This window comes from Ptiloglossa arizonensis, chromosome 6 (genome assembly GCF_051014685.1).
Source record: "Ptiloglossa arizonensis isolate GNS036 chromosome 6, iyPtiAriz1_principal, whole genome shotgun sequence".
NCBI lineage: Eukaryota > Metazoa > Arthropoda > Insecta > Hymenoptera > Colletidae > Ptiloglossa > Ptiloglossa arizonensis.
The window spans coordinates 15,907,145-15,930,272 of record NC_135053.1 but is presented as its reverse complement, the minus strand read 5'-3'; the positions used below and the strand labels follow the sequence as shown (position 1 = coordinate 15,930,272).

The 23,128-nt window shown below is 39.6% G+C and overlaps 2 protein-coding genes across 3 annotated transcripts in view; one reads left to right on the top strand and one right to left on the bottom strand.

The window, feature by feature from the left end:
• The window catches only part of LOC143148684 (WD repeat-containing protein 47), a 164,787-nt gene that overhangs the window by 136,744 nt on the left and 4,915 nt on the right, over positions 1-23,128 (top strand). Inside the window, exons 7-10 of one of the 2 annotated variants that reach the window (XM_076315261.1) lie at positions 2,539-2,735; positions 18,834-19,003; positions 21,194-21,501; positions 22,762-23,002. In XM_076315261.1, coding sequence (XP_076171376.1) covers positions 2,539-2,735; positions 18,834-19,003; positions 21,194-21,501; positions 22,762-23,002 — 916 coding nt within the window. The remainder of the gene's footprint in view (positions 1-2,538; positions 2,736-18,833; positions 19,004-21,193; positions 21,502-22,761; positions 23,003-23,128) is intronic. The other variant, XM_076315262.1, reaches the window with a different exon arrangement.
• LOC143147879 (uncharacterized) lies at positions 21,776-22,536 on the bottom strand. Its single transcript, XM_076313566.1, has 4 exons — positions 22,510-22,536; positions 22,315-22,408; positions 22,025-22,207; positions 21,776-21,918 (listed from the first exon to the last, which is right to left on the bottom strand). The coding sequence occupies exons 1-4, from the start codon at positions 22,534-22,536 to the stop codon at positions 21,776-21,778; spliced, it is 447 nt and encodes a 148-aa protein (XP_076169681.1).

Here is a 23,128-nt window from a genome sequence, read left to right as displayed (position 1 = left end):
GTAAATAAGTCCCTCGTTTCGGAACTCGTTTACAAAATTTTAACCATCGGTGAATTTCCTATCGATAAATTTCCGATTCACAAGTAGTATCTACAAGTATCACCCGGATATCTGTACGCGAAGTGAACCACCATAGTGAAAATGACTCATAGTGTCGAATGGGTGATAAAGTTCACCGAATTGTCCGAGTTGTATTTTACTACCCACTTTACTTTATCCTGTTCATTCATTTCTATATTTAACGTCTGGCAAAATACGTACAGGTTCGCGGCATGTATATATGTAACGTTTCCGTCATGAATCACCGTTCTGACGCAAAGTGCCCGCGATTCAGGACTACGATCAACGAAAGTTTGCAATTACCCGTTGCCTCGATCGTTATGGGAAGTAGGTTTGTCGGGGACGTTTGATTTTTTCCGACACGATAGGGATCGATGAATCGCGGAGTAACGGTGGGAAACATTCTACGAATTGCTTTTCAACGAATAGATACCACCGTGAGTAAGAAGTAATTTATCGTTCGAGGACAGCTTACTTACCATGGGCATTAAACTTTAAATTAAGTACGCACGTATACGATGGAAATTAGATTCCAATGGTTTACGACATTGTAACAACGATACGTATTCATTGATCGTACGAGACTCCACAATGGTGTTCGTAGATACAATGGAAATTGAACTTTGACGATTTTTTATAAAATGCAAGAATTAAAGATTCATAGAGCAACCACAGGGTGTGGAAAATTTTTCTGTCCCCTCATTACGTTGATAGATTTTCTGCAAATATTCAGTGTACAAATTTGAATTTTTGGGTCAAATTTTATCACTGTTAAATTAATTAATATTGTAAAATTCGTAAATTATTACACGAGTGTTTCCCTGATAGTCCAAAACAGTTAAATATGAATGTAGTAAAAAGTACAGAACATTTTCCACAGTCTGTACTAACTTATAGTAGTCACTTTCCAAGATCAAAAGTGCAGTGGAAAAATGCAACGAAATCTTCGACCACAATGACGCGAATGGAACGGTTAAAAATATTCATGCTTCTGCAGTATGTCCACTGTAAAAATCCAAATTTTTGTGTCAAATTTTATTCTCATTAATCGATGTAAAACTAATCAATTACTGTAAAATGTGTAGGTTATTATCAATGTTTCCTCGGTTGTAAAAAAGCAACTAATACGAATACAAAAGGGAACAGAACATTTTCCAAGATCATTAATCGATGTAAAACTAATCAATTACTGTAAAATACGTAGGTCATTATCAATATTTCCTCGGTTGTAAAAAAGCAACTAAATACAAATACAAAAGGGGATAGAACCTTTTCCAAGATCATTAATCGATGTAAAACTAATCAATTACTGTAAAATACGTAGGTTATTATCAAAGTTTCCTCAGCTGTAAAAAACCAACTAAACACGAATACAAAAGGGGACAGAACCTTTTCCACGTCCTAGATTATCCTCACAGTAACGATTTTCCAAGATCAGAAGTGCAACGGAACCGTGCAAAGTAATCTTCGACCACAATGACTCGAGCCAAGATCGCAGGTTCGGTGGTTCGAACACGAGGAAATCGCGCGTTAGAAACGAAACGCGAGTTTCCCATAACGTCGACGAAGACACGCGTGGAACAAGCGTACACCATCCGACGGAACCGCCGCGAGCCAGGAAGCCTCGCGCTTCCATTAGCATACAAATAAATTTCACGATCGCGGGCAGAGGACGGGCGTTAGAAATCTTTTCAAGGTTCGACTTTCTAACGCCGAGCGTAGTTTTCGGTTCGTTCGTCTCGTTGCTCGTTTCTCCGTAACGCGCGTACGCGTGTCTTTTATCGCGCGACGACACACGACGCGGGGTCAAGGGATCGTGGTTCGTGGTATTTAATGGACCGCGGGCCGGTCTTAAAAGTGAAATGTCCGGAAAGATAGCGAGCGCGTTTCGCCCGACGAAAGTTACGGTAATTAGATTCCTTCCTTGTTAAGCTCCTCGTAACTTTGTTTCGCTTTAGCGGCGCGGCGCGCGTTCCAAAAGAGCGAGGAACAGGAACTTACCGCGAACGCGAATTCAACCGAGCTGTGTCGGCATTCTTCGATCGGAATCGTGGAAAATTGAGCACGCGCTCGAAATAAACCGAGAAACTTAATTACACACCCTGTTCGATCGATTCCCCGTTACGAGCGAGTCTCCACCCCGATTTTTACGCGCGGAATATCAATTTCTACTGTTATTATTTATTTTTGAATTTTTTTCTTCTGATTTTTATTTTCGATGGAAACTTTGAAACGATACCGCATCGACCGGTAATTACTGTCTCGCGTTATCGTTAGTGGTACGTATACTGTCACACGAGTTCTCTCTTTCGGTGACATTTATGACAGCTCGATCGTTATCGGTTCTGCGTGGATTCGTTTCTCAGCGCCGAGTGTCGTTAATTACCGAGAAACGCTCGAATACCGGCACCGAGAGCTACCGCAATGGTGAACGAGGAACCGAGTAACGAGCCTGGTCTCGTGTTGTTTGGTTTTCAGCAAGAGCCGAGGCCCGAGCTTGACGCCAGCAACGGGAGCAGCAACGGCGGCAGACCGAGATTCGTTCCTGTGACGGCGCTCGAGGACGTGCAGGCGGTCAGATGCGCCGAATTCCACCCCCATGGAAAACTCTACGCCGTGGGATCGAACTCGAAGACGCTGAGAATATGCTCCTATCCGAAGCTCCACGATGTCAGGTGAGAGAACGTTGAATAAATTACGATTGGACGGTAGAGGAGAGTATTGGCGCGTTTGTTTTCGAATGGATCGATTTTGGTAGCGGAGTCGATGGGTAGGAATGTGAGAGGATCGTGTGGAAGTATACGGAAGTGTAGGAAGTATTTGGGAAGTATATAGGAATGTGAGAGGTTCGTGTGGAAGTATACGGAAATGTAGGAAGTATTTAGGAAGTATATAGGAATGTGAGAGGTATGTAGGAAGTATATGGAAAGTGTGTAGGAATGTAAGGGGAATGTAGGAAGTATATGGAAAGTATATAGGAATGTAAGAGGTATTTAGGAAGTATAGAGAAAGTATATAGGAATGTAAGAAGTATGTGGGAAGTGTATAGGAGTGTAAGAAGAATGTAGGAAGTATAGAGAAAGTATATAGGAATGTAAGAAATATGTAGGAAGTATATAGGAATGTAAGAAGAATGTAGGAAGTATAGAGAAAGTATTTAGGAATGTAAGAAGTATGTAGGAAGTATATAGGAATGTAATAAGAATGTAGGAAGTATAGAAAAAGTATATAGGAATGTAAAATGTACGTACAAAGTATGTAGAAATGTAAGAGGAATGTAAAAAGTATTTAGGAAGTATATAAGAATCTAAGAAGTAAGTAGGAAGTATATAGAAAGTATATAGGAATGTAAAAGGTATGTAGGAAGTATATAGAAAGTATGTAGGAATCTAAGAGGTATGTAGAAAGTATATAGGAATGTAAGAAGAATGTAGGAAGTATGTAGAAAGTATATAGGAATGTAAAATGTACGTACAAAGTATGTAGGAATGTAAGAGGAAAATGGGAAGTATATAGAAAATATATAGGAATGTAAAAAGTATTTAGGAAGTATATAGGAATGTAAGAAGAATGTAGGAAGTATATAGGAATCTGAGAAGAATGTAGGAAATATATAGAAAGTATACAAGAATGTAAGATGTACGTAGGAAGTATATAGGAATGTAAGACGAATGTAGGAATTATACAGAAAATATATAGGAATGTAAGAGGTATTTAGGAAGTATATAACAATGTAAAAGGAATGTAGAAAATATATAGAAAATATATAGGAATGTAAGAAACGTGTAGAAGGTGTATAGAAATCCAAGATATACTTACATAGGAAGTATATTGGAATGTAAAAGGTACATCAGAGTACATGGAGTGTAAGTAGGTCTTCAATCGCGAATTACGAGCCTCCAGTTACCAATTTTCTACCCTCGTTAATTTTCTCGACGGTAAATTTGCTGAGACAAATTATTATAACCCATCTTTGAACATTTATTACATTTCATTTCAATAGACTTTATTTTTCTTTCAAACACTGTAGAATACTTAACTTCTTACTATCCGGTACTTCTCCTTGACGCGGACCTCGTAAAACACGTTTTCTCAGTGTTATTTATTTCTTCTGAAGTTTCCACTTTACTTTTTACGCGCTGTTCTCTCTCCGTTTTAACATTGAACCGTCAAACAACGTACCGACATTGTTGCGTCACCGTTGCCTCGATTATTTAAATATATTTCACCCGAATTCGTACCGTGCACACTGGTTACGTATTAACGAACACGAGAATGAATTTCAAAGTACTTTCCGTAATTTTATCACCTCTCGCACGAAACGTACAATTTGTTTCGCGTTACAATTGTTACAACCGTTAAGCGTACCTACCGTAATTTCTAACTACCGAGACACCAGGATACGATTTTTATTTTCAACAATTGAGCAACCGGGGACCATTCACGTTTGTTCGCCAACTTCTGAAAAGTTCCACCTCGGAAACACCTTTTATCTGAACATCTGAACGGGTGCTGAAACCACGGATTTTACATTCACTGACACCCGATCCTACCACACACGATCCATGAGCGATTTTATTACGCCAACAAACGCTTTACGATTCGGACAGTTCCTTTCGCGCTGATCACCGACTGGAATCGCAAAAAAATCACAGCTGCCATTATAAGATACGCTTTCGTATGTTTCCGACAAGATCGACCCGGATCAAATGGCGGAAAGCTACCGTGGAGACTGTTTTCTCGTTGTAACAACGTGAGGTGACTAATTCGCCTCTGTGAACACGATCGAGTCTTGAAAATGGTATAGTCGCTACACGATTGAGTCTTGACAATGGTATAGTCGTTGAAAAATTGTTTATTTTATTATACAAAGAACGAAACTGTAACAGAAAAATTGTAAATGAATGGTATCGTTTCGATATCTCAAAAATTCCAATTTTCTCTCCGCGAAAAGATTTCCAATTGACCGGATAGAAAAATAAAATAGATTAGAAAATCACTCTGACGTGCTCGTTAAAATTCTAAGATAATCCACGGATAATAGAATACAAAAATATAATAATATATAATGGAGACACTATCGAGTGTCATTTACAAAAATGATAAAAATTGAATTTACTAATCTCACAAAAATGAAAACTAATCTTGTTCTGATTCTTCAACTAGAACCACGTACTTGAAAAATCGTTTGTTTTATTATATTATACACAATACAATAAAATTTCTTTGTTATCGAACTCGTGGAGAGTGCCATCTTGGCTCGAAATTCGCACAATGGGAATTAATTCGCTAAGAAGACTTCACTCCGGAGCAAATCGACCGTATTCCCTTCGAGCTCAACCACCAATGAAATTCCCATTCTTTAGCAAACTTTCGAACCCTCTTCTCTCGGAGTCCCTCGTTGTCTTCAATTTCGTTCGTTCGATCGTGCTCCACCAGCGAGAAGACAGACCGCGAACGATCCTCGTTAACGAACCGGAAAAAAAAAAAAACGAATGAAAATACATTTCGAGCGTTGTACGCGAACCCGAGAAAGTAGCCTCGAATTCAACGACCGCGAATAATACCTTCGAATTTACAACTCTACGGTTTCGTCTTTCGTGTTTTTCCTTTTTTCTTTTTTCTTTCTATCTCTTTCTATCTCTCTCTCCTTTCTGAACGATGATGAACGACATCCTGTCTGGCCGTGTAACGATCGCTTTGAAACGTGTTAATTGGATTCCGCGGAGGAGCATTTCGTGGCTCGGTAACGAAAAGGTCGCGAGTAGAAATCCGTCGAATTTAGGCTCGCGAAAATGAGAAACGAGACTGTGGAAGAACGATGATACGGTTTGCTAGGAAACGCGGGAATAATCGTAAATTATAGAGCGTTAATGGCGAGAGCTGTCGTTGTTAACGAGCTCGCGGGGACCGTGCTCGCTCGGTGATTAAGCGCGGCGTTTCTTGGCAAACGATCGATTCAACGTTCGACAACCATGAATTTCACGGGGGTAGGGGGTTGTTTAATTATTGTTGCGTAGCTTCGAAATCGAAACTCTTTTTTCGGGAGATTTTCTCCGGGGAGAACCAGCGCGGAGAGCAATTTCATCGAAATTGGGGGATCCATTTTTCAACGTCGAACTATGGGGTGAATGAATCTAGGGTTAGTCGATAAAAATTTCATTTTATCGAATTACACAGTATTCGAGAAGTCTCGTCGAGAGAATTTTGCAATTGTGCAATTTTTCAAACTTTGCAATTTTTTACTTTTTGCATTTTTGGAGAAATTCTATTAATGAGTATTTTAAACGATGTTATATTTTTTGAAGGACGATCTGAGGTTACTTAATTATCCGTAGTTAAATTCGTTTATTTATAAATTAGGAGATTGTATTGAAAAAATTGTACAGTGTCGTTTAAGAAATATAAGTCACTTTGATATTTCGGAAAATATATAGAATGTAAGAAATTGAAAATTATGTATTTAACGTCGAACTCTGGAGTGAATAAATCTAGGGTCAGTCGATAAAAATTTCATTTTATCGAACAACGAAATACACGATATTGGAGAAGACTCACCGAGCGAATTTTTCAATTTTTCAATCTTTTGCAATTTTTTACTTTTTGTATTTTTGGAGAAATTCTATTAATGAGTACTTTAAACGATGCCATATTTTTTGAAGGGCGACCTGAGGTCACTTTATTATCCGTAGTTAAATTCGTTTATTTATAGATTACGAGATTGCATTGAAAAAATTGTACAGTGTTGTTTAAGAAACATACGTCACTTTAATATTTTGGAAAATATATAGAATGTAAAAAATTGAAAATTATGTATTTCGCAGGAAAGGTTTGTTCGAATCGATGGATAACGAGATATTTCTGACAGCTCGTTCTTTATATTAAAATTAATATATCGATGTAGAGTGTTTCTAATTGACGTGCACGTCAATCTATATTGTTGCACACGCTGCAACGTGTGCACTATGGTTGCAGCGCTAAAAGGATCTTTTTTTAATCCCTCGGTATAAAAATCCAGAGAAAGTATATTTTACGAGTTAATATCTTACAATTTATACCTTTTACCTTGATACCGTTGTACCTGTTTGTCAAACACGTAAATCGTTAATGTCGCACATGCACTTACCTAGACGTGCATACACGACAAAGTTGTTCGCCATAGATTCCAGCACTGACAATTAAAAGTATTTACTTTATTTTCCTTTCTCCTTTATTACCCGACGGTTGAACTTACTCCGCGAATTTGACGCGTGCAATTGCTCGTAACAAGTAGGTCAAATGCATAGTAGCATCGATAAGCTCGCGAATATCCTCTCCACGATAGCAACAACAATTTTTTTCGTCGCGTTAGAAATCCACCTTAGAATTATCTACGTAATTGTCGAACAAAAAGTGCATCGTCGTGAATATCGATGTCGACAGGTGAACCACACCGAGCTGCATTCGTTGCTTGATTGCACCAAGTTGCAATTATTCGTTTGAGAAATCCGTGATTTTTGGGTTTGAAAGTTCTTTGGAGAATATCAATTTTGGAATTGTTTCGCGAGAAACGGAAAAAATCGTGATTTTTTTATCCAAAGAGTCCTCTGACAAGTATCATTTTTTAAAAATCATTTCGTGATAAGTGGAAAAAAATTTGTTAATTTCTGGTCGAAAGAGTCCTCTGGAAAGTATTACTTTTTAGAATCATTTTATAAAAGTGGAAAAAATTTGTTAATTTCTGGTCGAAAGATTCCTCTGGAAAGTATCACTTTTTAGAATCATTTCATAAAAGTGGAAAAAAATTGTTAATTTCTGGTCGAAAGAGTCCTCTGAGAAATATCACTTTTTAAAATTATTTCGTGATAAGTAGAAAAAAATTTGTTCATTTCTGGTCGAAAGAGTCCTCTGAAAAATATCACTTTTTAAAATTATTTCGTGATAAGTAGAAAAAATTTTGTTAATTTCTGGTCGAAAGAGTCCTCTGAAAAGTATCACTTTTTAGAATCATTTCATAAAAGTGGAAAAAATTTGTTAATTTCTGGTCGAAGGAGTCACATAAAGAATATTGTTTTTTAGAACGAGTTCCAGTACAACTCACAATCGTAACTGTGATTAAAAAGAGCCCCCTGGAGAGATCCTTTTCGGAATCGTTTTTCAATAACTCCAAAAATCGTGACTATGGTCGAAAGAGTCCATTGGAAAGTTGTGTTTTTTGGAATCATTTTGCAATATAGGTAACTCGAACAATCGTGACTTTGGTCAAAAGAGTGACCAAAGTAAGATATTCTCCTACGAGAATATCATACTTTCGACTCGTTTCTCGATAATTTAAAAAAAATCATGATTTTTTAAATAGAGTTCCTTAACGATTTTTTTTTTATCGTTTTGCGATAATTCCTCGTATTATTTACAATCCTCTTCGGTCGTTCATCGTGGACACGTTTTGCGCCGACTGGACTAATTTTACGCAAGCGTGCTGACTTAACGAACGACGGAGGCCTTCATACCAAACGGAGCATTCCCGAATGTACGGCCAACACGTGCAAACACACGTGCAAACACACGTAAACACACGTGTGAACGGGTTTCTTTTATTGCTCGCCATCACGACTCCGACGATACTCCGTCTTTCTCTTTGTTATCTCGAACAGGTTTCGGACATTGTTGAAGTCGAAGTTGTGCATCGTGGATGCACCTTGCAACCCATTACTTCTATTCCCGTGCAAGACACGATTTCTTTTCGCGTGCGTGCGTGCGTGCGTGCATGCGAACCAACGACGCGTTAAATGACCCGACGCATAAACGTCAGTCTTCGTTGAATTAGAGCCAAGTCGATCCGAAGAAAGTTATTGGGAGAAAAAGTGGACGCCTTTTTTGCTCGTGATACACGATACACTTGTCGCGTTCGATTAAAGTAACGCGTTGCGAGCGTTTGGAATCGATAAAATCAATTATTTCCAGACAAAGTTTCGATCGATTGTGAGAAAGTCGATCGTAATTGGTGACCCTCGTCGGTGTTCGAGTTAGCGTTCGACACACCTACGACACTTCATTACCACCAAGTAAGGAGTACAAAACGATAAATTGGACACGAGGGAATTAATCATCTTCTCGTTCTTTCTTCATTTCTTTTTTCTTCATTTCTTCTTTCTTCATTTCTTATTTCTTTTTTCTTCATTTCTTCTTCCTTCATTTCTTTTTTCTTCATTTCTTATTTCTCCTTTCTTCTTTCTTCATTTCTTATTTCTTCTTTCTTCATTTCTCCATTTCTTCATTTCTTCATTTCTTAATTTCTTCATTTCTTCTTTCTTCATTTCTTATTTCTTCTTTCTTCTTTCTTAATTTCTTAATTTCTTAATTTCTTAATTTCTTAATTTCTTAATTTCTTAATTTCTTAATTTCTTCTTTCTTCATTTCTTCATTTCTTCTTTCTTCATTTCTTAATTTCTTAATTTCTTCTTTCTTCATTTCTTCTTCATCATTTCTTCATTTCGTCGTTCTTCATTTCTTCTATCTTCATTTCGTCGTTCTTCATTTCTTCTATCTTCATTTCTTTTTCCTTCATTTCTACTTTCTTTATTTCTTCTCTCTTCATTTCTTCTCTCTTCATTTCTTCTCTCTTCATTTCTTCTCTCTTCATTTCTTCTCTCTTCATTTCTTCTCTCTTCATTTCTTCTCTCTTCATTTCTTCTCTCTTCATTTTTTCTCTCTTCATTTCTTCTTCTTCATTTCTTCTCTCTTCATTTCTTCTCTCTTTATTTCGAATTTGGCGCCCGATGCTCACGTCCAGCTCGAAACTGAACCACACGAGTCTCGAATATAATTTCTCCTCGAGATGTGTAATTTTTGCCGCCCCCCGACAGCAATTATTGCAAACTTGCGCAACTCCAACGAAACGAAAAACACACGTTCGCGTACACCGCGAAACCCGATGACGTCACATTCGACTAGTTGCCCGAGCAGGAATCAATTATTTCGTAATTATTATACTTTTCGCGCGATACGATCTCGATAAACCCGTGACACCCGATTAACAGGATACACGAAATGATAAATTGGAAATGGAGATACAGTCCGGGAAACTATCCACGAGCAATTGTGTCTTCTTGTTCGTTCAACGTTTCGAATTCAACAATCAACCGATCCGATCTTTCTCCAAACGGGGATAAATCGATTCTGAATAACGTTTTTCTTCCAGCGAGTAATTTTCGTGTTTCACCGTACACCGGTATCCAGAAACTGGTGTAATCCGACCGAGGTGAGAGCGAGTGCCGTGAAATTCGATGAAGTAACATTCGATTAACGTTACACGTACCTCGAACGGGAATCAATTACCTCGTAATTATTATCTTTTTTTCGGGGGGAAATACGATCTTTATTAAACCCGTGACGTTCGATCACCGTGAAGCGCGAAGAACGAAATGATAAATTGGAAACGAACATCGTGAAAGTTCCCACGAGGAATTACACGCCTTTTTATCTTAACCTCGTTCGAAATTTAACAATCAACGCGTCCATCTTTCCCTAAACGGAGACAAATTGATTCTGAGTATCGTTCCTCTTTTTTTTCTTTTTTTTTCGAGTAATTATTTACCCTTTTTTACACCCCTGGTGCAATTCAACGCACTCGCGTAATCCGATCTACGCGAGTACGTGTAACGTGAAATACGATATCGAGACTGTTTTGACGCGAGATTATAAATGATCGAGAGCTTCCAGTCGGTGTCGAAATCGCGACAGTTCGTACAGTACGATCACTGAAAACATACACTACGTCCATTGAAAACGAAACTCGTTTATCCGGCACGAGACGCGTTACGCTAAGCGTAAAATTAATATTTAGGCTTCGTGAAAGCAACGAACGTTGAATTACGACTGGAGGGGGATAATAAATTTACCAAAGGGCGTGTAACAAAGTTTCAACAGTGTCTTTTCATTCGTTGATAATTTGCAAAGAAATCAAAAATAAAATTCGTTCGAATTGTAGACACCTCGTGGTAAAATAAGAAAATTAGTATTTTTTTTTCTTTCCATCGTTCGAAGTGCATCGTAAAAATTCTCTTGGGAATATTTATCGTTAGAAATCGATAGGGAACAAGCGCAATGTTTGAAATTGCAGGAAATGATTTTTTTGCAACGTTGGATTACGCCAGTCGTCAAAGGCAAGCTTTCTGCAAACTCGATCGTTAAAACGTCGAGTCGTTCAATTACGATCTATCGGGAGCCGCTTGTCTCGTCGAGAAACCGAGATCGAACTTAACGGTCGGCTAATGGCAACCTTCGAGAAATCGATCGCTCGAACGATCGTGTTTTCTTCCTCACGTAGCGAGAAAGATCGACGCGAGTATTTTGCATACTCTTCGGGCCGATACAGCCGCGCGATCGTACATTAGATGTCCCAATAACTGTCACTGGCCCTGTAACTGTCGCTTCAATTATTTTAGTCGATTTACGGGACAACTTACAACCGAATCGTCAACAAAAGAATACGAAGTTTAGATACCTAGCTTATTCCTAGGTAAAACGATATTTACGTGAATAGAAAGTATGGGAATTGTAATGTATAATTTTACTATTCGCCTTGTATCTATTAGACAAATTGAATTGTTAATATATGAGAATCGTTTGCATTCGAGACAGTAGAAACTAAGATCTGTATTTTTTATCGATCAATTGGTAATCGATTCGTCGTGCTCGACGTATAGAAAAAAAATTTTTTTAAATAAAAGACAAATTGAATTATTAATATATGAGAATCGTTTACATTCGAGACAGTAGAAACTAAGATCTGTACATTTTTCGATCAATTGGTAATTGATTTGTCGTGCTTGACGTATAGAAAAAAATTTTTTAAATAAAAGACAAATTGAATTGTTAATATATGAGAATCGTTTACATTCGAGACAGTAGAAACTAAAATCTGTACATTTTTCGATCGATTGGTTCGATTCGTCGTGCTCGACGTATAAAAAAAAAATGTTCACAAATAAAAGAAACGTCCCAACGATGTTTTACCTCGAACCTAGAACCGGATTTGTAGGTTGAATAACTACTGAGAGAATTAAACGAAGTTGCGCGATAAGCTTAAAGTGGTAATTACTCTGGAACGAACGTTTCCGAGAAACTCTTAATTTTGAACGTAACTTACGACTTACATTTTACTAATATGTATACACACACCTCTACTGTGTCGAATACATCGACACAATGTTGCAAAAAACGAATCGAAAGCACGCCTAGCCCGGACTGGTCGTTAAATAGTAAAAGCGGTGGAATTTTACCCAGCGACAAATATCCAAAAAAAATGCAAACTCGAAAGAAATAAAAGTCCACCGAACATTCAGCATTTTAGGAAATGCCAGTAGCTGCAACTTTAACGAGTTATTCAACGTGACACCTGTTTGGTATCGCGATAGAAAATCGGATAAAATTGCGGCTAATCGAGATCGGAGCTATTTTCATTTTTCGAAGCATAAAAATCGAATGACAATCGACCTGTTTGCAATTTTTGCGCGCCACGAACCGGTCCGAATCGATAACAGGTGGTGATCAAAACTGGTCAACTTTGTCGAAGAATTGAAAACACCCGACCCCGCCTTGATTCCACGCTCTTAAAACTGTCGTTTTGCATTCGAGCCCACTTTCCAAGAGGAGAGTGATTTACAATCTTATTTGTCGCAGGAATATTTACTCCGTTAACCGACACAAGCGAACCCGCTGTGAACGCCAGTGCGTCAAAGGGGATAAATTTCCCCTAAATCGGGGCTCCGGTCCAACGAGGATCCAATTAAACTTGCTGTTCGTATTCGCGCGCAGAATACGGCGATTGTCCCCGAGCGGATAGAACGAGCCAGGACCGAGAACAATCCGTCGTTTCGGATTCATCCGTCACGAGGAATCCGTGCTTTCTTCTCGTTGGTTGGTCTCCGTGTCCCCGACACGTTTCACTCGATCCTCGTGTAAATTGGCCGCGTGGAACGCGATAAACGCACGGCCGCGTGACAGCGGGTGATTGATAAGCGAGAGAGCGGGCTCTTCATTTGTCGCGAAACGTCTCGTGGAACTGTATCACCGGCGTGTCTGTCCCCTTGACTCCGGTGTCGCCTCTTAGCAAACGCGTGTCCCGCTCTTACCTGTCGGCTTTCGAAAAAGAAAGATCGCCGAAAATCGCTGCCTCGCGACGAGTGACGTGGAGCCACGGTCACCGCGTCTCGATGGGAGATTGTCTCAGCCTTGTTTACAAAGTGCTCGACACGTTATAATATAATTTCAAGTACTGACGAAAATTGGTTTCTCGCGACTAGTGACGTGGTATGATGTAGCTGAATTATTGAATTTTTAAAAAATTTTTGCATTTTATATAATTTAAAGTATTAACGAGTGACGTGCATTCTCAGTAAATGCATCTCGATGGAAGATTGTCTCAGCCTTGTTTACAAAGTGCTCGACACGTTATAATATAATTTCAAGTACTGACGAAAATTGGTTTCTCGCGACTAGTGACGTGGTATGATGTAGCTGAATTATTGAATTTTTAAAAAATTTTTGCATTTTATATAATTTAAAGTATTAACGAGTGACGTGCATTCTCAGTAAATGCATCTCGATGGAAGATTGTCTCAGCCTTGTTTACAAAGTGCTCGACACGTTATAATATAATTTCAAGTACTGACGAAAATTGGTTTCTCGCGACTAGTGACGTGGTATGATGTAGCTGAATTATTGAATTTTTAAAAAATTTTTGCATTTTATATAATTTAAAGTATTAACGAGTGACGTGCATTCTCAGTAAATGCATCTCGATGGAAGATTGTCTCAGCCTTGTTTACAAAGTGCTCGGTACGTTAGACGAAGGTGATTTATTTACTAAGAGACGGATTAGATTTTTACGTGGAGGATTTGTTACACTTATGGAATAGTGTAGCTGAGTTATTGCATTTTTTTTTAATTTAGTATGGAAAATCAAATTTGATGTAATTTAAAGTACTGACGAAAATTGTTACCTAGGAATGAGTGATGTGGATCCTCGAATCTCAATGGAAGATTATTTCAGCCTTGTTTACAAAGTGCTCGATACGTTATAATATAATTTAAAGTATCGACGAATAATTGTTACTTCGTGACGAGTGACGTGCATCCTCAGTAAATGTTAGACGAAGAAAATTTATTTACCAAAAGACGTGAGAGAAGGATTAGATTTTTGCGTTGAGGATTTGTTACACCTAGGGAATAGTGTAGTTGAATTATTGAATTTTTTTTTAATTTAGTATAGGAAATTAAATTTAATATAATTTAAAGTACTGACGAAAATTGTTACTTCACGACGAGTAATGTGGAATGATGTAGCTGAATTATTGAATTTTTAAAAAATGTTTGCATTTAATATAATTTAAAGTATTGACGAATAATTGTTACTTCTCGATGGAAGATTATCTCAACATTGTTTCAAAGAGCTCGATACGTTAGACGAAGAAAATTTATTTACCAAGAGACGTGGTAGAAGGATTACATTTTTTTGTTGAGGAATTATTACTGTAACTGAATCATTGAATTTTTGAAATTTAGCATAGGGAACTTTTTCATTTAATATAATTTAATAATATTCTCGTGAATTGCATCTCGATGGAAGATTACTTCAACCTTGTTTCAGCTGTGACGACACGTTAAACAAAAGAGATTAGTATATGTATTAATAAATATGAGAGAAAGATTCGATGCTTGCATTAGGATTAGTAAAATTTCATCGACGAGTCAAAGAACAGTACGAGTTCAAAAACTACATTTTGAAACATTTAAAAGAACAGTTTTTCATTTAGTAGACATCCAGTTTTCTACATTTTCCATATACTTTCGAGATTATTTGAAGACATCTAGTTCTCCACATTATACATATAGTTTCGAAATTCTTTGAAAACATCCAGTTCTCCACATTTCACATATAGTTTCGAGATTATTTGAAGACATCCAGTTCTCCACATTTTCCATACAGTTCCGAGATTATTTAAAGACATCCATAGACAATAACCTACGGATACCTGAATCGTTGAATTTCGTTTCGAATTGAAGCGGTTATATTGAAAATTTCTCGTCTAAATTTAATCACGACACTTGAAAAAAGGTTTCGCTCCAAATTCGATATTCCTCGATTAATCTTACTCGTTACTTCAGTCAAGCCATGGTGTCGGTGTGCAGGGTAGCGCGCTAAAAATAGAGTTTCTAATTATCGCCGTTGCTCGCTCCGATTTCTCATTAGAGACCAGCCTCGTGTATGACACCGACACAATTTTTCTTTTTTTCGTTTTCTTTCATTCCCGCCCGAGCCAACGAAGTATAAATTATTTATACACGATCGGAAAACATGTCCCTGCGTTAATTAAAATCCCACAACTTCCACGCCGGGAGTTCGTTTTAGCGATCGATCGAAAAAAATCGTAACGCGTTCTCTTAATTCGCTTGTTGAACATTCAAACCGCGATTACATTCAACAAACTTTTGCCACGAGGATTTATGTCTATTTATGCTCTAGATATTTCTATTAAACGATACATATATATATATTTTTTTTTCTTCTTTTTTTCTTTTATTTTATTCCTTTTATTTTATTCCTCGTCGGCCATGGTTTCACTTGTTTATGACTTGTTTATGGCGACTATCTTGCCCGAGTTAACTCGGGCGCGGCGGTTAAATGGTTGAATATACGAAAAGATGCTTCGAGACGGGAGTTGAATGATTTCGCGAGGCGAGTGAAAGGCGAAGATTATGTTTTCCGATAGGCATCTTTCATCGGGGTAATTAAGATCGCCGGTGTTTCTTCAAATAGAATTATATGCCTTTTTTCCACGTAGAACCGGCGATGGTATCTGAACGCGTTCGAAAACCTAAGGATACGCGCGAGGCTCGCCATTAAATCGACCGATTGTATCGCGTTTTATAATAATAAATTTAATAACGGTAAGTTTCTATTACATTCCACGCGGTGATGCACCGATGGTAATATACGTATCTGTTCGAACAAATGTAACTCGTTTACAGATTACGTCTACGTGTAATCCTGGAAAATATTCGAGTCAATAGGATAAATCACCGATAAAAATTACCAATTTAAAAAAAAAAAGAAACCTACAAAGATTTCAAGATTTCAACAACCCGAGAAAACATTCCCTTTCTTAATATTCCAAATTCCACTTTAAAATACCTCACAGAAACATTAACGAAATATTCTGCCCACGTTTCGGTCGTTCACGACCCGGTCTTCAAATCGGCGAGATTTTCTAAATTTTCCAATGCACGCTCTGCGGCACGTATCCCGGTTCTCGCGCCCGATCCTGGCCACGTTTTACTTGCTCTGAAAATTTCCAAGAAATTTCCTCCTATACGAGGAACACAACGCGCGTCGTGCGGTCACGATCTAAAATTTATATCAAATTCAAACGGTCTGGATTTCTCGGAACGAAAAGAGAGAACGAGCCGACGCCCCGATTCCTTGATACCGGAGCGTCGCTCTTGGATCCGTTAAAGTGTAAAAATCGATCGAAACGCGATCTCTTGCGAGGGTAGCCTTAATCGTTTCTAGTTTCGATCGTTCCGCGCGCGGAGAAAGTAAAACGGACGAACCCGGCCTATTGTAACGAAACAATCGAGAACGATCGCGATCGGTACCGGTCGATAGTTTCGAGCACGCGATAACACGCGTCTGTAGCCGCGGGGCGGTGAACGTTTAACGAACATCGCGAAACCAAGGGAGAACAGAGTTCACCGTAGGCGGACTCGCTCGATCGACGAACAGACACGGTGGTGTGGTTCGGCTGGGAAAACTCGCGGCTAATTAAAATCGACGCAAAAAGGAGCAGCCGGTGTGAAAGTCGGTTCTGCATCTACGCGGAGCCGTATCGACGAGATCCTCTCCCTCGTTTCCACGACCGAAACCACCGCGAGACCCCCGTTCTTGCGTGCCCGCATCCTCCTTCGCGTTTAATTAGGGACGAGGCGCAGTCGGCGTCTCGACCTGGGAACGAAACGGAGAACGAGGCTGAAGGAAAGCGATGCATGAGAACAACGTGGTTCACGTTCGCGCGGGAGAGATCGACGCCGTGGCGGGGAAACGATTTTGGCGGGAAAATTACGTTTTGGCGCGACGATCTTGCGCCACGAGCTCGTGAATTCTTTACGGAGATCACAGCGCCATTTTGGGAGCTGCAGGGAGTTCCGACGATTCGAAACTCGCGAAACAATGCGACGAGATTGTACGGTGGAGCTCACGGGATGGAAATTGTCTCGTGTTGGATCGCGTGATGTTTTCGAGGTTAGGTTTGCGAGGAGAGGCTTAGGGCTGATATTTAACGACTGGAAGGAAATTTGGGAGTGTGTGTTACGTGTGGAATTGTTGTAATTGGAATTATAGCCGTGTATGAGCATTTTGAAAGATTTAGGATATTGTCGCGTGATATTTTTGAGGTTAGATTTACAAGGAGAGGCTTAGGACTGATATTTAACGACTGGAAGGAAATTTGGGAGTGTGTGTTACGTGTGGAATTGTTGTAATTGGAATTATAGCCGTGTATGATTATTTTGAAAGATTTAGAATATTGTCGCGTGATATTTTTGAGGTTAGGTTTGCAAAGGAGAGGCTTTGGACTGATATTTAACGACTGGAAGGAATTTTGGGAGTGTGTGTTACGTGTGGAATTGTTGTAATTGGAATTATAGCCGTGTATGATCATTTTGAAAAATTTAGGATATTGTCGCGTAATATTTTTGAGGTTAGGTTTACAAGAAGATGCTTAGAACCGATCTTTAACTACTGTAATGAAATTTGGGGGCGTGTGTTCTGTGTGGAATAGTTGTAATTGGAATTATAGCCGTGTATGATCATTATAAAAGATTTAGAATATTGTCGCGTAATATTTTCGAGGTTAGGTTTACGAGGAGAAGCTTAGGACAGCTCTTTACCCATTGCAATGAAATTTGGGGGTGCGTAAATCCACGTGTATTGAATTATAGTCATGTATGACCAGTTGGAAAGATTTAGAATATTGACGCGTAATATTTTCGAGGTTAGGTTTACAAGAAGAGGCTTAGAACCGATCTTTAACGACTGCAATGAAATTTGGGGGTGTGTATTCCGCATGAAATAGTTGTAATTGGAATTATGGGCGTATATGACCACTTTGAAAGATTTAGTATATTGTCGCGTAATATTTTTGAGGTTAGGTTCACGAGCTCCATTTTTTAGAAATATATAGATAGGTAAAATTTGTTCATTAAAATAGATTAATATAAATCGAATCTATAATGTCCAGTAACGTCGACAGTTACTACCCGAGAGAGTGTCGAACCAGAAACTTTGATAGTTCTAAGATAAAATAAAATATAATCACGGCAGAATAAAAGCGCGCGAAGTAAAACAAACATGTCCGCCCCGGATGAAGTAAAATGTTATCGTAGATGTTCACTTTCGAATGTTAGTCTCAACGAGGAAAAATCCAACTATTGAAACGCAGATCCAGGTCGAGCGATTCGATCGATCGATTCTTTTACTCTTCGCGCGGATTTTGTCGTTTTACCGATATGTCGATCGCTGCTTCGTTAGTTATTCAAACGTTTCAACGACTGTGAATACTCTAGACGCTGGTGACGGGTGTCTTCCTTTATTTTACTTAAGAAATTTATGATATCGAAATGGAAAGTCGAGCGGTGAAGCTAAGAGAAGTGATCCTGTTCGATCGTTTCGGTGCACAGTGAAATATTTCGAGAAAGCGTTAACGATTTATCGTTTGATCTCGTTTCCACAGGGAGGATCATCAGACGTATCAGCCCACGGTTCTCTTCAAGAGAACGAAGCACCACAAGGGCTCGATATACTGTCTCGCGTGGACACCCGACGGACAGCTGATGGCCACCGGAAGCAACGACAAGACTGTCAAACTGATGCGCTTCAACGCCGACACGTCCAACCTCGAAGGTAAAGAAAATTTTGGACATATTATAGAAATTATCTTGAACAATATTTACGTATACTTATAGTTGCATCAGATGATATTTACATTCAATTGTAATCGTATTAGGTAATAACTTGGGTAAAGTCTAACTTCCACACCGAGATTTCAATTTTCATTTTCATACAATTTACTTGGGTAAAGTCTAACTTCCACACCGAGGTTTCAATTCACATTTTCATACAATTTACTTAACATTTCGCAATTTCAAACCTCCAGAAATTGAAGACCTCTTAAGAGACTTAGATCTCTTAAAGCACATATCCTTTTCTCCGAAAATAGTACAATCTTAACTATCCTCTATGTGATCCCCCTAAAGTTTTCAACGAACCAGAATTTTCGTCCAACTCACCTCTGGGTGAATAATTTCCAACCGATCCTGTCAGATTACCACCGTTCTACGAGTTTAACAAGGTCATGGTGAACACACTCGATAAATCTCTGCCCACTCCGCGAAGTTACACTTCCGTGTCTTTGTTTTGTTAATTACCACAACGTTCGGGGGACCAGGCCCCGCCTGACACGCAACTTTACTTCTCGCAACTTTCGTGCGATTGCTCTCGTATCCAGATCCGGATATCGCGAAAGAGTATTGCACGTAGGCAGCCGTGAGTCACGGTACCTGTTGCGGTATTAAATACTCGGCGATTAAGTAATACACCGCGATGTAAAGTAACATGGTAGCTGCACGTGACACACTGCTGCAACGCGAGCACGGTGAATTTACCACCGGTGTTTTTACAAGGATCGAACACAGGGGGAATATGTGTACTTTGGTTCGACGACAACATGGCTTAAAAAATCACCGAGACTGGTCCCGTACACTGGTGATCGTTAATTTTTCCAACGACCACCTATCTGTCACTACCCGAGAGACCAGTTGCTTGCGCAATAAAGTCCCCGAAAAAACTTTCTTCCCGATTAAACGACATTCGTTGCAATCTTACTTGAGCATTAAACGCAGAAGGTAATATGTACTTCGGATCAATGATTAAGTGATTCTAAAAAATTACGGTCGCCAGTTTGAGACACTGGTGATCAATCGTTACAACCTTCTATCCCTCGTTTCCCGAATGTTCAGTTTCTCGAGCAACAAAACCCCTAAATAACTTTCTCCCCCTATTAAACGACACTCATTACAATCTTACGCGAGGATTAAACACATGGGGATAATGTCTACTTTGGATTAACATGACTTCAAAATATGACTATCACCAATCTCGTACACTGGTGGTCAGTTGTTAATGTTTCTAGCAAATTTGAAAATGTCTTCTGTTGTTCTCTGAGGGTCTAGTTTCTTGCGCAACAAAATCCCTAAAAAAGGTTCTTCCTCGATAAAACGACATTCATTACAATCTTATACAAGGATTAAACACAGAGTAATATCTACTTTGGATCAACAACATGATTACTAGCAATCTCGTACACTAGTGGTCAGTCATTAATTTTTCTAGGTACCTCCTGTTACTGTCTGAGGATCTAGTTTCTTGTGCAACAAAACCCCTAAAAAATGTCCTCTTCCCTATAAAATAACACTCATGAAAATCTTACGTGAGGATTAAACACAGAGGGATAATGTCTACCTTGGATCATCAACATGACTTCAAAATATGACTACCACCAATCTTGTACACTGGTGGTCAGTCGTTAATTTTTCTAGCAACCTCCTGTCACTCTCTGAGAGTTCACTTTCTTACGCGACAAAATCCCTAAAAAATGTTCCCTCCTCTATAAAATAACACTCATTATAATCTTACTTTTGAAGTCAACAACATGACTTCAAAATATGACTACCACCAATCTTGTACACTGGTGGTCAGTCGTTAAGTTTTCTACCAAATTAGAAAATGTCTCCTGTCACTCTCTGAGAGTTCAGTTTCTTGCACAACAAAATCCCTAAAAAATGTTCCCTCCTCTATAAAATAACACTCATTATAATCTTACACGAGGATTAAACAAGCATTAAACAGAAGGATAATGTCTACTTTGAATCAACAACATGACTACTAGAAATCTCGTACACTGGTGGTCAGTCGTTAATTTTTCCAGCAACCTCCTGTCACTCTCTGAGAGTTCAGTTTCTTACGCGACAAAATCTCTAAAAGATGTTCCCTCCCCTATAAAATAACACTCATTACGAGTTTTCGACGCTCCAGGTCAGGAAGTCGAGTTGACGATGCACGACGGCACTGTGCGCGACCTGTGCTTCCTCGAGGACACCTCGAACAAGTCCAGTCTGTTGATCAGCGGTGGCGCGGGCGACTGCAAGATCTACGTCACCGATTGCGCGACAGGTACACCCTTCCAGGCACTGAGTGGACACAGCGGCCATGTGCTCACCCTGTACAACTGGGGCGGAGCAATGTTCGTGAGCGGCTCGCAGGACAAGACCGTGAGATTCTGGGACCTGAGAACACGGGGATGCGTGAACATGGTCACACCAGCGACGGTACCTGGCAGCAGGGTTAGTTCAGCTCCCCATCGAAGGAGATCACGTTTCCTAACGATCCAAACTGTGTGTCTTCCAAGTGGTACGAAGATTGGAGAACAGTCGATAGGTTTTAGAACGTAGCCTGGTTAGATAACTGGGAGAAGAAAATAAAATGTTTTTAGAAATACGATAAATATAGATAAGTATAGCTGAGACAAGTATTGGTTACGATGTACGACCAATACAAACATCAGCCATGATTTCTACAACTAACCTAACGTTTGAAATCCTATCGAAGTGACTCGTTTCACAAACGTTCTTCTTCTAGACTCAAAGATACTTGACCTTTTGATTTGGTTGCACACAGGGACTTGTACCACTTGGACCGACCACTTGTACCACTTGGTCTCTCAGTCTTTAGATCAGGCTTGTCCAAGACGTGGAAGTTGACTTTAATACAAGAAAAGTGTACTTAACTTTACAGCATGGAGGGTCTGCCTCTTATTCCCATTGCTCGAAAAGAAACGGAACGAGAGTAACCTAGTTTTTTCCCTACCGTGTGGTGATATCGAGCTTTCATCGCAACCGGTGTCACGAAAAAGAAAATCGATTCTCAACATCGTCCACTCTCTTCGAAGTCCCCGTTTAGTAACAGGACATCCGAGCACCTCCACGCTGCAATGTTTCGCGCGATAGTTTTTTCCCCAAGCCGACTCTCCTAATCGTCTAACCAACGATGCTTGGCGAGTACGGAACGGAACGTTGTACTCCGTACGTGGACAAGCCTGCTTTAGATAGTTATCATCGTTCCCCGAGAGGAGAATAAATGAAATCTTGGAAACTGACGACCACTTATTCGCATCTCGGTTGACGCTTTCTTCCTGTCATCGGCCCCTGGCCAACGGGAGTCCTTTCTAATCCACGGTTGTCGATCCTGCGGCTAAAAATAAGATAATGATAAAAACAAACAAAAATATCGATCATCGTCGTGACAGGGAACAGGGGATCGCGTGCAGCCTAGAAAGGATTTCTGTAATTAACGACGCATCCAGCATGCACCGACGACATCGAATTTCGTTTCTTTGAGTTTCGTTTTTAGTCCGACGTCCGATAAAGTTTCGACCCACGTTATTTAAATCGCACCGATCATACCTCCTGTTCACGAGTCACACATTCCGCTACTTTCTGTCTGTCTGTCTGTCACTCTATCTACCCCTCTCTCTAAGGATCGAACTTTTATCGGACGTCCTGCGAATCAACGCCGAATGGGATCAGTATCGCGTGTCTGAGCAGCATTTGATCCCGTTGCAGGTCGGTAGCCCGGTAGCGGCGCTCTGCGTCGATCCGTCGGGACGTCTTCTGGTCTCTGGTCACGAGGACAGCAGCTGCGTATTGTTCGACATCAGGGGCGGTAGGACCGTGCAGTGCTTCAAACCACATGCAGCCGACATCAGGAGCATACGTTTCTCACCCTCCGCGTACTACCTGCTCACCGGTGGATACGACAACAAACTCGTCCTCACGGACCTGCAAGGTAAATTCATAGATTGCTTGGAATATCTTATTCCTGGTAGAATTATGTTAATGGTGGGTTGGATAGCAAGGTGGTTAGATGAATTTTGCGAGAAGTTATCACAGACCTGTGAGGTAATCTCTGGGT

What these genes read in the sequence shown, in the direction of transcription:
- LOC143147879 (XM_076313566.1), bottom strand. Translation starts at nt 22,536, where the DNA reads ATGTCGTCGGTGCATGCTGGATGCGTC. An exon ending in CGGTGCATGCTGGATGCGTC is followed by an intron (nt 22,409 to 22,509) that starts GTTAATTACAGA and finishes TCTTATTTTTAG; the next exon opens with CCGCAGGATCGACAACCGTG. An exon ending in AAGCTCGATATCACCACACG is followed by an intron (nt 21,919 to 22,024) that starts GTAGGGAAAAAA and finishes CTTGTATTAAAG; the next exon opens with TCAACTTCCACGTCTTGGAC.